The sequence below is a fragment of the Zalophus californianus genome, chromosome 12 (assembly GCF_009762305.2).
Source record: "Zalophus californianus isolate mZalCal1 chromosome 12, mZalCal1.pri.v2, whole genome shotgun sequence".
In the NCBI taxonomy this organism is placed as follows: Eukaryota; Metazoa; Chordata; class Mammalia; order Carnivora; family Otariidae; genus Zalophus; species Zalophus californianus.
Window position 1 is genome coordinate 21659154 of NC_045606.1, and position 18094 is coordinate 21677247.

An 18094-nucleotide genomic window follows, 5' to 3' on the forward strand; every position below is an offset into this window, starting at 1 on the left:
ATTAAAAATTGGGTAATACCATATTATAATTTTATTTCCTGAGAAGCTAGTTTAATTCTGAAAAATATTTATATTTTGTGACTGTGATAGGTTTATATTATATCATAATTTTTTGTATATATGCCATTAAAATTTACAGTTATTTTAATCTTTGTGGTTAGAAGTCAGGATTGTGGTTACCCTTAGGGATGCTGCATCAAGACTAGAAGGGAAGACGAGAGGGGTCCTGAGGTGCTGTTCATTTTTGTGAAAATTGAGCCGTATACTTACATGTTTTTTCTGTATGTATATTATATCTTAATAAACTTTAAAAGTTCAGTAGTTACTGAAATAACACTTTAAGGTTAATAAAGTTAATAGGGATGATTGGGAAAAGAAATGTAGAGATAGATGATGGTTTTTCTTCAGTTGTGATTTTTAAAAGATACGTAAATAGTTCATTAAAAATGTATGTTTACTTAGGAAATATTAACGTATGTGTCTAAGCTCCAGCTATTTGGAGTAACACTTGATGGCTGAATGACAGCCTGTGACAGGATTTCAAGGACCTTAGTTTGCTAGCAAACTAGTCTGAAGCGTGAGAACCGCTTAATCTATTTCTAGAATTCAAGTTATATATGAACAGATGAGGACCTTATTTACTCACTTCTGTCTCCCTAAGCCTTTTCTTATACTCAGCGATGCATATTTGTTAAATTAGTGAGTCCCTGTTTTTGTTTGCTCTCCCATCAACTGTCCTTTCTTCTGCTTTGAGTATTATCACTTTTAAAAAAGCACTTTGTAAGTTTCAAGGTAAGGTATCTTTTTTGAATTTGTATTTTTTTATTATTAATGAATGTAAGTTTTAAAATGTTTAAGTACATGGGCTTAATTTTTTGAGAATTATCTGTTTCAGTAGCCTAGACCTGAGTTGTTCAGTGTGGTAGCCACCAGTCTCATGTGACTGTTGAACACTTTGAATTGAGATGTGCTGTTAAGTGTAAAATATACCCTGGATTTTGAAGTCTTATTGTGAAAAACAATGTAAAATGTCTCAATAATAATTTGTTAGTGTTGGTTTCATTTTGAAATGACATTTTTTAGATCTATTGGTTAAATAAAATGTATTGTTTAAAATTAATTTCACCTGTTGGTTTTTGTGTCTAATGTGACTACTAGAAAATTCAAATTCACATATCTGGTATACATTTTATTTCTACTGGGCAGTACTGATCTAGATGGTAATCTAATCATGAGGTGATTAGGACCTGAATTAGGGTAGTATTTATAGAAAAGAAAGTAAGGAAGGATTTTAAGAAATTCTGCAGTATGCATATATACTATATAATATCTGTTACAAGATATTTTACAGTATTTATGTACTTCAATCATGACTTTGTAATCAATAGTAAGCTTTTTTTTTGAAGGCAAAGGCTACATTACTATTTTGAAATTCTCTACATCTGTTTGCTGTGTGCATAGTAGCTTGATTAAACAAGAATAGGACATCAAATAATCTTATAAACGCAAATTTAAATTTTTAGAAAAGCAGATCAATGATTCCTAGAGTTCTTATACCTTTTATTTTAACATCCTAATATCACCAGATAGCCAGATCAGTCATATCCTTTTTAAAAGGAGTAAGGGTAAGGGAACTAACATCTGGTCATATATATACCAGGGTCTGGGTAGTCATTTTAAATATTTTTTCACTTAATCCTTATGGCAACCTGTGAGAACGATAACCAGCATTTTATAGGTTAAGACACTGCAATTGAGTAATTTTTCCATTGTTATGGTGTTAATTCAGATATGGCCAACTTCAAAGCTAGCACTTTATCCATTGTAGTTTATTATCTTGATTAAAGTTATTTTAAATGACTTGAAGTTAGTCTAATATTGTGGTTGACATGAATTAAAGAAGAAGAACCTCTAGAATGAGATATATAATGATAAATTTTGATAGTTTATGATGTGTATGTTATGTGTTCTGTGTTAATATACGACAGGAAATTTGGAAATCTTTTTCCCCAGACCTGAGAGGAAGAACAAAAGACATGTTTGTTTTTCATTCTGATTTTTCATGGGTGTATTCTAGAAATTGCACATAGTTCTTGGGGAAAAATTATAAAGTAGTTTTAAATATTTACTTGGTTTTGTCTTTCAGATAAAATCAAAGACAAAATCAAAGAGAGAGATAAGGAAAAAGAGAGAGAGAAGAAAAAGCATAAAGTAATGAATGAGATCAAGAAAGAAAATGGAGAAGTAAAGATTTTGCTGAAAAGTAAGTTTATATTCAGTGATTTTAGTTGTACTATATTATATTGCTCGGTGTATTTACTGGCTTAGTGATTCAAATAAATGTTTGTTGCTGAATTTTGCTGGAATAAACTTTAATGGGAAGAATATGGAAAGTTTTGTAATAGTGGGGAGTTCTAATCTGTATAGTAATGTCTTTAGTATATTTCATTAGTGAGTCATGAAAAAGTAGAAAAGGTTAGCCTTCATTAAACTGTTAGGTTCCTTAAATATAGGTTATCCAATTCTGTTTGCATTACTAGTCTTTACCCATTATTTAGATCATCTAAACAGGCTAAAACAATTTTAGTATGGTAGGGATGGTAGAAGAAGTGAGCTTAAAAATATTTGACTGTAATCACCATATCATAGTCTGGTATCATAGAGGGAACATTTTACTCTGAGCTGAATTAGAAGGTATACTGTTTTGGGGTGCCTGGGTGGCTCAGTCATTGAGTGTCTGCCTTCGGCTCAGGTCATTATCCCAGGGTCCTGGGATAGAGCCCCGCATCGGGCTCCCTGCTTCTCGGGAAGCCTGCCTCTCCTTCTCCCTCTCCCCCTGCTTGTGTTCCCTCTCTCTCTGTCAAATAAATAAATACATAAAAATCTTAAAAAAAAAAAAAGGTATACTGTTTTACTGAGTGTTTCTTGCAGGCTTAAAGAACATCCTCTTTTTGTTTGCTGTTTTTTCTCTATTGAGAACATTTCTCTATTTGTTACGTTTGTTTTCAGTTGCTGTTTATACATGGTGGGGGGTGGTTGGGTAATAATACAAATCCTCTCAATAAATCTGAACTTTTTCAGGGAATATGGTGTGGTAGAAATAGAAGTAAGGACAGTTTTATTTTATTTTATTTTAAAGATTTTATTTATTTATTCATGAGAGAGAGAGGCAGAGGGAGAAGCAGGCTCCCCGCGGGGAGCCCGATGCGGGACTCGATACCTGAGCCAAAGGCAGATGCTTAACCGTCTAAGCCACCCAGGCGCCCCTATTTATTTATTTATTTTTGAAGCTTTTATTTATTTATTTGACAGAGAGAGACACAGTGAGAGAGGGAACACATGCAGGGGGAGTGGGAGAGGGAGAAGCAGGCTTCCCGCGGAGCAGGGAGCCCGATGCAGGGCTCGATCCCAGGACCCTAGCATCATGACCTGAGCCGTAGGCAGATGCTTAACAACTGAGCCACTCAGGCGCCCCAGGACAGTTTTAAATTCACTCTGGTAGCAGGATAATCAGTGGCACTTTGGTTGCTAGGCAGCTAACAAATTCATTACCTGTCCCTATTGACAATTTGTAGATCAGAACACATTGATTAATTGGATGTTGAATTTACGTGTTAATAAACCATTATATCTACATTAAGAAGAAAAGGCTGTAGTACTGTATGTGTAATGAAATAATTGGTTAAAATTTATATTATTTAAGATAAACAGAATATTAGATTCTGTAGTTTCATTTCATTCTTTGTCATGTTTCCTGGTCACACTTTAAGCTCTATTTTCTACTTGTCAGAACTTTATATTTTATAAGATTCTTTTGACCTTGGAAGAAGCAGGTCAGAGCTTAAGTCGATGGCTACTTAGTTAATGCTCATGGTCCTTTTATTCTCTTTCTTTTGACACTGTGTTTTTGTTGTGTTCTCCAATTAGATTGTAAGACTTTGAAGCAGGAGTCAAATCTAACCACCCTAGTGCTGTACAGCAGCTAATGATTCATGCTTGAAGTGTTTACTTAACTTTACCCTGTTGGTTTAGTCAAATAGTCATTTTTTACTGGTTTAGTCAGATAATCACTTTCTTATCCAGTGGAATGTACAGTGATGTTACTGGGTTGAATGTTGGATTCCTTACATACCATTAATGTGAAATATGTGAATCTAGAGATTACATATACAAATAAAATTTAAAATAGCCCCAGAAAATGGAGATTTTTCAGTAATAGGCAATAATAACCTTGACTTTGAAGTAGGTGAAAAATCTAGGAGATATTTTGAACTGACCTAAACTGAAAACCTAGTGATGATAAAGGGGAAAAAATGAGATAGTTTTGGAAATGAATTCGTGACCTCTGAGATGACCGAGGGAAAGTGTATTTACTGTAAAAGAGAAGTAAATAATAATTTAATTACTGCCTTACAGGGTTGTGAAGATTAAATGAGGTAAGGTATGGTGGAAGTGCCAAGTAATGTGTTTGGCCCACAGATAATTCAAGAAGTGGATATGAATCTTTTTTGTAAACATGTATGAAAGATTAACTCTTGTGATTGCAAAACAACAACAAAATTATCTCCTACGTGGGTAAGATATAGATAATTAAATGAATAAAACACAATTCATTGGGAAATGGTGCCTGTCCCCTTGTAAGCGGCAAGTGTTAGCTATTGTTATTGTCTAGTAAAAACAGTTTGCTCTAAAAAAAAAAAAAAAGTTTGCTAGTTTATGATCAGGGAAAGGCCCTCTTTGTTATTGGTGTCATGCAACAACAACAGAATCAATATGGTGGGGGGGTGTGCTGTTACTACTGTGTGCCCCTTTTTCCTTCATGGCTTTTAACCTTTATTTTGTCTTTATAATTTTCTCCTTCTGATAAGGCTAATGTTGCAGGCTGTGGCTACTCAGGCATTGATTGATGACAGCACTTGAGCATCTAAAATAGGTGCTAACTCTTACTTCACACCAGTCTCATTGCCTTCAGGTTTTCATCAAAAACTGCATCAAATTGAGTATACTAGAGATATGTACATAATTATATACATGCTAAAAAGGTTATTTATTTATTTGAGATAGAGAAAGAGCACAGAGGGAGAGGGAGAAGCAGACCCCTGCTGAGCAGGGAGCCCAATGAAGAGCTCAATCCCAGGACCCTGGGATCATGACTTGAGCTAAAGGCAGCTGCTTAACCGACTGAGCCACCCAGGCGCCCTAAAAAGTTTTTATTACTGCAGAAATCCTGTAAATGTTTTTCTTTTTTTTTTTTTTAAAGATTTTATTTATTTATTTGAGAGAGAGAATGAGATAGAGAGAACATGAGCGGGGGAAGGGTCCGAGGGAGAAGCTGACTCACTGCTGAGCAGGGAGCCCGATGCAGGACTCGATCCCGGGACTCCAAGATCATGACCTGAGCCGAAGGCAGTTGCTTAACCAACTGAGCCACCCAGGCGCCCTCCTGTAAATGTTTTTCACTGATGAAATAGGATTATTTGCTTTATGAGAAATAGTTTAAAGGAACAAACATATTTGACACATAAGCTTATTCAGCTCATCCTTTTATAGTTAGTGTCTGCCAGCTACTTTTTCTGAGCATACTTATATGTTCCAGCCATTTTTTTTGTTATGAAAAGTTGTAAGAACAGAGATGTTATGATTATAGTATTTTTGAGAGTAAGTTTTATGATTATAGTATATCAGAGAAGCTTGTTGGTGAGCAGTGGGCATGGGGGTTAAGAGAAGCCAATATCCAAGATTATTGGTAGTATACCAAAGGTCGGTTGGTCATAGGTGGGTAATTCTTGTCAGGAAGAGTGAAAATATTGCTGTGAAAAAAAAGCAAAGTCATTCCCCCAAGACCAGACATTGAAAATAGCTAAGCTAATTACTACTTTTTTTCTATGTATGATAATGGAGTTATATATAAATATTAATTCTCGTATTAGATATGAAATCAGAACCAGTTTTTCTGGACAGCCTTTATTTTTTCTATTAACACAAAGTATACTAAGGCTAGTGGTGCAAATAAATGCCAGTAAATTTGTGATTTTTTTTAAAAGGTTTTTTTGGTATAATTAGCCATTAACATATACTGTTTTTGTTTCTGTTTCTGTGTGTGTTTTTTTCTGTCTTTGAGTGACGGTCTCTTTCTCTCTGGCTGTGTGTGTGCACCTTTCTCTGTGTCTGAATCTCTCATTGCCTCTGTTTGCATTTGTGTGTCTGTGGTGCCGTGTGTATGTGTATTTGTCTGGGGTCCACTGTGTGCATAGATCTGTGGATCTGTGGAGGGAGGATCCCCTATCAGCCTTATACCTTTATACTTTTTGAGGGTCCAAATTACTGACAACACTTCTATTCTTTCTGTTATGGGTGCTTATTAGGATCCTTTTAATAAAGTATAAGTCTGATTTGAAGATTTACAGGATTTAGAGAAAGGTATACTTTAAATACTTTCTAGTGTAATAGAAGAACATTGATATTCAAAATTGTCTAATTTCCTTAAAGTATTTTATTTTTATTTTTATTTTTGGTTTTCCTTAAAGTATTTTTAAAATTTTCTCACTATATATCTACTGCATTTCATATGTCATTCTAAGACAGGAAATGAATGACAGATTATATAAAACTTTAAGAATCTATCTAGTAAATGCTGGTGCCTCGGTTTGGTTTAAATGTAAAGAATGCATTTTACCTGTGTCCATCAGAGGTCCCCGAGACTACCCCCAGGTTTGGTGATTTGCTAAGAGGACTCCTATGACTCAGCATATAGATGTACTCATGGCTATGATTTACTACAGTGGAGGATACAAAGTAAAATCTGTAGAGAAAAAAGGCACATGGGATGTCTGGAGGAAACCAGGCATAAGCTTCCAAGAGTAGTGTCTAAGTGGCATCACACAGGATACACATGTGATAACACATGTGAAATGTCTACCAGGAAGCTCGTTAGAGACTTGATGCCCAGGGTTTCTATTGGAGGTTGGTTACATAGGCACCTTCTGTCTAGCATGTACCAAAATTCCAGGCTCTCAGAAGGAAAACATGTGTTCAGTACAAAACAGATTGTTTACACAAAAAGTTTAGGTACAGTGAGCCACTCTTAGCAGGGATTTGTGGGAACATTCCCAAAGAACAAGTTTCTCAGATGCCAGCCAAAGGCCAACCTTGCAAGCAGGCCTTCCTAAGATTAGCAGTCTCAGGCATGTTATGTTAACTCTCTTCTGCATACTGTGCTCACTTTAGTATTTAATTACAGAGTAGCCTGTCTTGGGAATTTAATTCCTTAATGCTCATTATGAGACTCTCTTAACTGATTTTTTTTTTTTTTTTTACTATTTTGCATTTTTCATCTGACTATTTAATACTATTGCTATTTTCATCCATCCTCGTGACTAGAGAATAGATAGACTGTTGAGCCTATTTCATTTCAAAGTAACATATATCCTATTGACTGGATATTTTCTATTTTACTTTTTTAAAGATTTTATTTATTTGACAGAGAGAGACACAGCGAGAGAGGGAACACAAGCAGGGGGTGGGAGAGGGAGAAGCAGGCTTCCCGCTGAGCTGGGAACCCGATGCGGGGCTCGATCCCAGTAACCTGGGATCATGACCTGAGCCAAAGGCAGAATCTTAACGACTGAACCACCCAGGCGCCCCTCTATTTTACTTTTTAAACATGTGTTAGGCATAAATGTAATAGGATATTAAGCTTATATTTTCATTCAAATGAAATTCTGTTTATTTTGGCAATCCATTTAACTTATGTAATTTTACATGTATTTTCAACTTAGTTATTATACTTAGGCCTTTTAAACTTTAAGTTATATTTTTTAATTCACTGCTGTCTTTTTTCCTTGACACATTTTGATTTTGCTTACATATAAAACCTCTTTTATCTTTTATTCTGACTACCTCCCTATTAATTTTTTTCATTAATTTTTTTCATTAATTTTTTTCATTAATTTTTTTCATTAATTTTTTTCTTAAGATATTAACCTGAATCTCATGTTTTGATAGTTCATCCTAGGTAGCAAGTATGAATTTGTTAATATATTTACTTCTAAGTAGACTCCTCAGAGAATTTTATGACTTTACAAACCTGTTTAATCAATAAAGTTGAAAGGCTTTTATTTTTGCTTTTCATGATTATACCAAGTCAGTCTTCATTGCATATTTATGAATTTTTTTATTTTTTTTTTTTAAAAAAATATTTATTTATTTGACAGAGAGAGACACAGCGAGAGAGGGAACACAAGCAGGGGGAGTGGGAGAGGGAGAAGCAGGCTTCCGCCTGAGGAGGGAGCCTGATGCGGGGCTTGATCCCAGGACACTGGGATCATGACCTGAGCTGAAGGCAGACGCTTAATGACTGAGCCACCCAAGCGCCCCTATTTATGAATTTTTAGAAGTGATGGTTTACTATTAACAGTAAACTTCCCCTTTTTAGAATTGCCATCAAGTTGAGAGAATTTTCTGTTTTAAGAAAATATTTATTGATTTGAGAGAGAGAGAGAGTGTGCACACAAGCAGGAAGGGCAAGGAAAGGGAGAGAGATTCCCAAGCAGACTCCAAGCTTGAGCGTGGAGCCCTTTGCAGGGCTTGATATCATGACCCTGAGACCACGACCTCAGCTGAAACCAAGAGTCTGATGCTCAACCACCTGAGCCACCCAGGCGTCCCAACTTGAGAGAATTTTTATGTTTGTTTCTAAGATTAGGATTTAGTGGCATTTATATTGTGGAAAACTTCGGCTGAAAGGGGGACAAGGAAAAATTACACAAACCTCAATTAGTTTGTTGGTGAGTGAAATCTTTTCATTCATGGATTCATTAAATATTCATCTATAATGATATATTAAATGCCACAAAGGTTACAATGACAGGGGAAAAGTATCACTTCATTCTGAAATCATATAAAAATTACTTGTTTCACTCATACAATATGTGGAAGGACGTCTGATACACAGGTATCCTATGAGTGAAAAAAATCACTGTGAATTTAGAATGAAGTGATTCCAGTTCCAACTAGAGAAATGAGGGAAAGCAAAATGAAGGAAATGATATGAGTTGTTTTTAAAGAATAGGTAAGAAAGAGGTCAGGACAGGAGTATTTTAGGGACAGGAAATGCCTTTGCAAGTAGTAGAAAGATAAGGCAGGACTAAGTGTTTTATAAGAAATTTTAAGTAATGCAGATTGACCAGAGAATAAAGTACTTGAGAGCATTGTCTTGGGATTCCATACTGGAATGGTTATATTTTATTTCGTAGGTATTGAGAACCCTTGAAGGAGGTTTACTCAAGGGATGAATATGATCAAACAATATATAAAACTTATAGAAAGATTAATTTGGCTCCAGAATTCAGGATGCTGGTCATGAAGCTGTTAGACCAAAAATTAATAAAGAATTAAAAAATCAAGGATGAACTGGATAATTGTTAAACCTTGGAGAGATCAGGAAGAATGATTTGAAATAATATCACTGGATTTGATATTTGAACATTCTGGGAAAGTAAATTTGAGTAGACTGGAAGCAGACCTAGAATTTAAGGGACAAGAATGCTAAGATAAACGGAAGACACTTGGCATAGAGGGTTCTTTATGAGAAGTGTGGTCAAAAGAAGAGGAGAGGGAACTATTTTTGTAAGGGTTTTTGGAATTGGTGGGAAGGACTTATTTTTGAAAAGTAGGCAGGACATCTCACCCACTGGAGATAGAAATAAAAGACACGTGAATATGGAAAAATTGAGGTAAGGAAGCCGATTGGGAAGATTTAATTCATAACAGGTTGTCTATAAAAGTGAAATAACAGGTGGAAACAGTGAATGCCTTAACTCTTATCTTAATGGCTTTCTCATATTATCTTAGGAAGCATAATATTTTCTTGTGACGATGTTTACTTTCTCCTTTTTTCTTGTACAGAAATATATTGTGATAATGTTACGTGTTTATATGTACACTTAGTCTATAGCTGTATAGACTCCGTGGATTACTCTTATTTTTTGGAGTTCCAAATTTCTGGGTGCAGAGTCTACCTGACTTCAGTTACAGAAGCTCATTAATATATAAGCTTACATTGCCCCAAATCTTTTAGTTTTATATTCATCTCTTTACTAGTACATGGTATCATTTATGCTTAGGACATGAGAAATTATTCTAATTCTGTCGTCTTTATGGTGCCTTACTGGGTTTTCATCAGGAACTTTGCAAACTCCAGTGGACCTCTAAAATAGCCCATTTTAGATGCAAGAGTAGTTTACTAAGGAGGAAATATGGTAAAAAGCTAAGGAATTGGTGTGTTTTGTTGCTGTTATATTATACAAGTCATTTTCTCCCTTTGTGATTTACAAGTCTTGACGCATAATGCAATTTTGAAGAACTCAGATGCATAAAAATGACATGTATCAGTGGAAAACATCTGGAAGGCATTATTCATATTGACCTCTGTTCACCTTCCCATTTCTGATTTTCTGCATTTAAATTTGAAGATTATGCTTTCTAAAACTTCCATTCATTACTTCAGTAAACACTGACTGAGAATCTGTTACATGTCAGAATGGTACTTGCACACTATAGGTGTAAGTTTGTCCTAGACCTTCGTGTGTGTGTGTGTGTGTGTGTGTGTGTGTGTGTATGTGTGTGTGTGTGTGTAGGGAGAGGGAAAGAGGCTAAATTATGATTATCAATACTGTGTGAAACAAGTCCCAAATATAAGCCTGAATCTGAGTAAACTTTGCTTATTTATTGTAAGACAGGTCCTTAAGTGTGATTTTTTTTAAGTAACTAAAGTACGGAGTTTTTAAAGAAATTTTTTTCCAACAGGTGGGAAGGAGAAACCAAAAACAAATGCTGAAGACTTACAAATTAAAAAAGTAAAGAAGAAAAAGAAGAAGAAACACAAAGAGAATGAAAAACGGAAGCGTCCAAAAATGTATAGCAAATCTATTCAAACCATCTGCTCAGGATTGCTATCTGATGTTGAAGATCAAGAAGCCAAAGGCATCCTAAATGATAACGTAAAGGATTACAGTGGAAAGAGTTTGGATAACAAGAACTATGATTCCAAAATTCCTGAGAATAGTGAGTTTCCATTTGTCTCATTAAAGGAGCCACGGGTTCAGAATAACCTCAAAAGGTTGGACACTTTGGAGTTCAGACAGCTCATTCATATTGAGCACCAGCCTAATGGAGGTGCATCTGTTATCCATGCCTACAGTAATGAACTCTCCCACCTTTCTCCTATGGAGATGGAGAGGTTTGCCGAAGAGTTTGTGGATCTAGTGTTCAGTGAAAATGAAAACTCTGCAGCTTTCTATGTAATGGGTATTGTTCATGGGGCAGCTACTTATTTACCTGACTTTTTAGACTACTTTTCATTTAATTTTCCCAATTCGCCAGTGAAAATGGAGATATTAGGAAAGAAGGATATAGAAACGACAACTATGTCCAATTTTCATGCTCAGGTAAGAGGTTTTTAGTTAGTTTTTTTTTTTTTAACTTTTAGTTATGTGTTTTAGATAAGTTTCAGTTTTTCATTTTGTTATAGGTTTGAAATAAAAAGGTAAGACTATAATGACAACTCTTGGGAATATTAAGAATAAATTACCTTCTTGATGTGAACGTAAGATTTTGAATTTCAGAGTCTACTTAATCTCTTTTTTTCTTAAATATAATTAATGAAATAAGATTTTGTTGTCCTTTTTTGCAAGTATTTATTTTGGAAATGAAAGAACTGAGATGAATTTAGCCATGTATTTCCCACGTAAGCAGTTCTCTTACCTAAAAATCACCTAAAGTCTTCTTGCTTTATGCCTTAAAATTGCTTAACACTGGATGCATCAGATAGTGGGTGCTGAGTAAATGTTAGCTGTTAAATATATTGTGGTACAAAGGAGTCAGTTAATTCTGCATTTATGTGAGATTAGTGTAGCAGTGCATTTATTGAGCTAACTTCATTTTCCTACCCTTCTCTATGGTGTAGAATATACATTATTTTAGAAAGCAGAGGCAGAATCAAGTCCATTTGCTCTTGAAAGTCAATGTGGGCTCATCTAAAAGGCCGCTGCCACTCTCAGATCAGGGACTGCTTAGGCCAGGAGATCAGCCAATTTTCATATTTATGGGTGCTAAAGTTCCCAGTTTCTAAGGAATAATTGACATCATTCTAGTTTGGAAGGAGGGAAAAAAGTAGTCTCAAAGGGATCTTAGTGATCATCTATCCCAACCTTTCTCACTTTACAGATATGCAAACAAACATAGATAGGAGTAACTTCTATTTTAAGGTTGGCAGCAGTACCAGGAGTAGAACACAATCTCCTTAGTCTTCATCCAGAACTGTTTTACTTACTCTGAGTATATTTCTTTTTTTGATATGTGTTTAAGTTATAGTCTCCACCTTAAATGATAGTCTGGACGTCCAGTCACTTTCACACATACTTACTTTGATTTCTGATTTCTTCATTCTTCCCAGGAAAAGCTGTCTCTTAATCTAATTTGTGGTATCCTTCCAGAGAATGATTTTTTTAAACCATTTATAAAGAGCTTTTTAATTTGGGAAAATGCTTTCTGAATTACAGGGACTAACTTACATGCTAAACCAGTTTATAACTTGAGGCTTTTCTTGTCCTGAACATGAGAACCTCTCTTGCAAATTTTTGTGTAGTCATTGTAGTGTGACTGGGTTAGTGTGGGTAGCTGGATGAGCTCTGGTATGCGGTGGACGGAAAGAGAAGGGAGCTCGTCCTGGTCTAGTTGTTTACCAGCTGTGACACTAGACAGCTACTTAAGCTCTGTGTCTGACTTCCCTCACATACAAAATAAAGATAATATTACTCAGTTCACAGGGCTGTTGGTTAGAAATATTTCATAGAATACTAACAGGTTATACAAAGAGAGTTGTTACACTGACTTGATATATAATATTACAACTTTCCATTTTGTTGAATAGGTGAAGGCTAGCTTCTGAATGAGGATTTTTTTTTTTTTTAAGATTTTATTTATTTATTTGACAGAGAGAGACACAGCGAGAGAGTAAACACAAGCAGGGGGAGTGGGAGAGGGAGAAGCAGGCTTCCTGGGAGCCCGATGCCGGGCTCAATCCCAGGACCCTGGGACCATGACCTGAGCTGAAGGCAGATGCTTAACGACTGAGCCACCCAGGTGCCCCTGAATGAGGATTTTTGAGTGTGTTAGTTTAGGTTAGGGAGTTCAGCAAGTACTGAAGATCAAAAATTACCACAAATACTTTATATACTGATAAGGAATTGACTAAATTATGATACATGCACACAGTGAGATATTATTGAGCCATAAAAAGGAATGAAATACTGATACATGCTGATACATAGTGTGGATGAATCTTCAAAACATGTTGAGTGAAAGAAGCTAGTCGCAAAAGGTCACATATTGTATGATTTCATTTATGTGAAATAACAAGAATAGGTAAATCTATAGAAACAGACAGCAGATTGGTGGCTGCCAGGACCTGGGGGAAAGGGATCTGCAGTAAACATAGGGGGTGCATCTATCTATTCAAGATAGGACTTCATTTCGTTTGGTTAAATACCCAGAAGTGAAATTGCTGGATCATATGATAGTTTTGTTTTTCATTTTTAATTAAAAATTTTTTTAAAGATAAACTTTTTGAAGCTTTTGTTAAACTGATTTTTTTTTAAAGATTTTATTTATTGACAGAGAGAGAAAGAGAGAGAGAGAACACAGGGAGGAGGGGCACAGGGCTAGGGAGAAGCAGGCTTCCCGCTGAGCAGGGAGCCCAGTGGTGGGGCTCGATCCCAGCACCCTGGGATCATGATCTGAGCCGAAAGGAGATGCTTAACCGACTGAGCCACCCAGGCGCCCCCAGTTAAACTGATTTTTTAAATAAACTTTTTATTGAAGTATACATACACAGAATGCACACATTATAAATGTATAGCTTAATGAAGCTTTACTAAATGAACACATTATAATTTTAAGAAGTAGAATATTACTAGTAGAGCTTCCTCCAAACTCTTCTTTGTCGCTAACTTTGTGCCCCCCACCCGTACATACACAAACACCCAGGTAACCACTTTCTGACTTCAAATACCACAGATAAATTTTGCCTGTTTTTGGACTTTTATAATAGAATCAAATAGTATGTGAATTGTTGTATGTGGCTTCCTTCCTTTAGCATTATGTTTGTGAGATTCATCCATCTTGTATGTAATAAGTTTATTTTCTCGTTGCTGTATGGCATTCTGTTGTATGAATAAACGACAGTTTATTTGTTCTGTTTACTGTGGATGGATATTTGTTTCTAGTTTGTGGCGGTTACAACAGGGGTGCTGTGAATATTTTTGTACATGTGTTTTATTGGACATATGTGTTTCTATTGGGTATGTATATAAGATTGGAATTTCAGGATCAAAAAGTACACAAATGTTCAGCTTTACTAGCTACTACAGGTTTTCCAGAAGTTATTGTACCAATTTACATCCCCACCAGCAGTGGTACACATCTTTGGCTACACTTAGTAGTGTCTGTCTTTTTCATTTTAGCCATTCTGGTGGCTGTGTAGTAGCATCTCATTGTGGTTTTAATTTGCACGTCCCTGATGACTAAAGAAGTCAAGCTCCTTTTTATGTAATTATTGTCCAATTGGATATCCTCTTTCTAAAACTAGCTAGTGTACTCTTTTGTACATTTTCCTATTGGCTTTTCTTTTTAATTGGTTTGTTGGGCTTCTTAATATATTGTGGATAAGAATCTTGTCAGATATATGTATTGCAAATACGCCCTCTCATTGAGTGGCTTGCCTTTTTACTCTTAAGAGTGTCTTTTGATGACTAGAAGGTCTCAAGTTTAATGTGATCTCGTGTAAGTTTTTTTCCCATTTACGATTAGTGCTTTTTGTGTCCTGTTTAAGAAATCTTTGCCTACCCCAGGTCATTAATGTATTCTCTAAAGTTTTCTTCTTGAAACTTTTATTTATTGTTTTACCTTTCGCATTTAAATCTACGGTACTTTTGGAGTTGAGTTTTGTGTATGGTATGAGGCAAACTTCAAGGTTCATATTTTTCCATATAGGTACTCAGTGGACATGATCATTTATTGAAAACACCCATTCCACATTACAGTGTCATATCATCTTAGCCATGAATCATCTGAATCATATATATGGTGTTTCTGGACTCCCTCTAATTTCATTATTTGTCTTAATTGTCTTAACTTTATAATAAAACTTGGTCTCTAGTAGAGTAAGTATCAGTTTTGCTATTCTTTAAGATTTTCTTGGCTCTCTATATTTCCATATAAACTTCACAGTTAGTTTGTCTGGTTCCACAGAAAAATCTGCTTAGGATATTGATTGGGATTACATGGAAGTTGAAGTTCAAGTTTGGGTAGGATTGATGTCTTTACAATATTGAATCTTCCAGTCTGTGATCATGGTATTTCCCTTCATTTGTCTTTTATTTTCTCTCAATAATATAATTTTTTCATCCTATAGATCTTACACATCCTTTGAGATTTATTCCTAGGTATTTGAGGACTTCATTTTATTGATCACTCTTTTTGAGAACTTGGAAGCTCTGAGTACTTTTAATTTTTTTTTTTTTTTTTTTTGACAGAGACAGCGAGAGAGGGAACACAAGCAGGGGGAATGGGAGAGGGAGAAGCAGGCTTCCCACAGAGCAGGGAGCCCGATGTGGGGCTCGATCCCAGGACCCCGGGACCATGACCTGAGCCGAAGGTAGATGCTTAACCGACTGAGCCACCCAGGTGCCCCCTGAGTACTTTTAGAATATGACATTGACACTCATCTTGAGAAATTGAAAGTGTATCTTGTACCTTATTTCTCTTCCAGCATCCTTTCCCCCCTTATCCATGGTATTATTGTGCATCGTGCACACTTGTTAGTAGAATCACATAGTGAAGCTCTGTATTTTATAGGTGATGTTAAATGAATTAGCTTACATAATGCTATGTGAATTTGTCTTCACCAAAAGAATTGGTTGAGGTAACGTTAACTGAACTAATTGTGTGTTAGTTTTCTAGGGGAGGAAGGAAAGGAGGTATCAGTATTGGAATGTAGTTTCACTTAATATCAACCATAACAAAGACAAATTGTGGGAAATAAAGCCAAATTCATGTTCCAGCTTGATGATTTGGTCATGACTTCTTCTGAACAAAGTTTGAGGGGTTAGGTTCAGTAGAACCTGCTCTGTATGAGAAAGAATGCTTTTTACAGAGCAGAGGAAAGCAGAGCTGTAGAGAAGTTTTGAATTTTAAAATTTTGTAATCCAGGGCTGCCTGGGTGGCTCAGTTGTTAAGCGCCTGCCTTCAGCTCAGGTCATGATCCCAGGGTCCTGGGATCGAGCCCCACATCAGGCTCCCTGCTCAGCAGAAAGCCTGCTTCTCCCTCTCCCACTCCTCCTGCTGTGTTCCCTCTCTCGCTGTGTCCCTCTCTGTCAAATAAATAAAATCTTAAATAAAATAAAATTTTGTAATCCAGTAACTACCCTTTAATTCCCCTTTCTACATTTTATATTCTTACAAACCTTTGATCTAATCAAAACCAGTCTGAAAAGCAGTATTCAAAAGATCTAGAAACATATGAGAAGAGATAATTGAATGAGTTGATAGAGAAGGGTACAGATCTGACCTTTGTTTGGCACCTGGGTGGCTCAGTCATTAAGCATCTGCCTTCGTCTCAGGTCATGATCCCAGGGTCCTGGGATCGAGCCCCGCATCGGGCTCCCTGCTCCGCGGGAAGCCTGCTTCTCCCTCTCCCACTCCCCCGCTTGTGTTTCTCTCTCGCTTTGTCTCTCTCTGTCAAATAAATAAAATCTTTAAAAAAAAACAAAAAACTGACCTTTGTTGTTTTTATTTAATCTTAGTTTAGAAAATACATTTAGCAGCATTAAAGAAATTCATAATGATAATGAGTATCTGTGTAATGAATTAGCACTATTTTTTAGTGGGTAAAATAGTATATATAATAATTTAAAATATATGTTCTGTGTTTTCTTGCATTTTTTTATTATGTTAATCACCATACATTATATCATTAGTTTTTTATTTTCTTGCATTCTAATATTGTACTCTGTGTAAATATTGAAGCTTGAAATGTAAATAAAACCTCATTAATTTCAACTTTAAAACAGGTCCTCATATGCCCAAGTTTAGATCAGACCCAAAGAATTAATACCACCAGCAGGGCCACTGTATATGATGACATAAATTGTTACTACAACTCTTGATAATGCAACCTGGTGGCCCTGACCATCAGTGGCTTGTGGAACCCAAACTAAGTCCATCCTCATGAGACTAGTTTGTTTCCTCCTTTCCTTCCTTCCTTCCTTCTTTCCTTCCTTCCCTCTTTCCTTCCTTCCTTCCTTCCTTCCTAATTAAAATCTGAGCAACCAAAATTTAACCAAAATTCATTTGCCCTCAATTCTGTGGAAACTAAAAGATGACAAATTATGTAGCTATTTCTATGATTTTTATAGTGATAGTGTGTATCTTTGTAATAAATACTCTGTAGTTGTCACAAAAACTCATTTTTGTACCTGTTTAGCCTTTATCCTTAAAACATGTTAATTTGAGGTTTTTTTGGTGGATATGTGTGTACATGTGTGTACAACAGTACACACACACACACACACACACACACACACACACACACACACATGGCAGTGACAGAGGATCAAGACATCCTAGCCTTTGAATTCTTTTGGTTATGGAATTCTTTTTACTTGTATAATAATGTTTTCCGTCTTCATCTGTATCCTTGCAAGTTGCCTGAAAAATTTAAAGGCCATGTGAAATTATATATTGTTTTAATAGGTCATGTCATGTCTCTAAGTTGTGGCTCTGAGTCACAGTGTCAGTCAAACTATATGATAAAAGTCTTTGAGAATAGAAACATACCCGGATTTTTATTGTAAGTTCATGACCTATCTATATCCGTTCTTTTGCTGTAGAAAACAAAACCCTGAAAATGTAATGGCTTAAAGTGATTTCCCACAGTTCTTTGGGCTGTCTGGAGAGTTCTTATGGTCTTTGTCATCTTGTCTGGGGCTGGGTGGCCTCATTTACATGGCTGATGGTTGGCAGGTCAGTTGGTCTT

At 35.8% G+C, this 18094-nt stretch overlaps 1 protein-coding gene across 2 annotated transcripts in view; it reads left to right on the forward strand.

The window, feature by feature from the left end:
* Positions 1–18094, forward strand: part of RSBN1L (round spermatid basic protein 1 like) — a 66155-nt gene that overhangs the window by 32092 nt on the left and 15969 nt on the right. The window contains exons 2-3 of one of the 2 annotated variants that reach the window (XM_027573650.2): positions 2147–2263; positions 10807–11447. In XM_027573650.2, the coding sequence (XP_027429451.1) occupies positions 2147–2263; positions 10807–11447 (758 nt within the window). The remainder of the gene's footprint in view (positions 1–2146; positions 2264–10806; positions 11448–18094) is intronic. The other variant, XM_027573652.2, reaches the window with a different exon arrangement.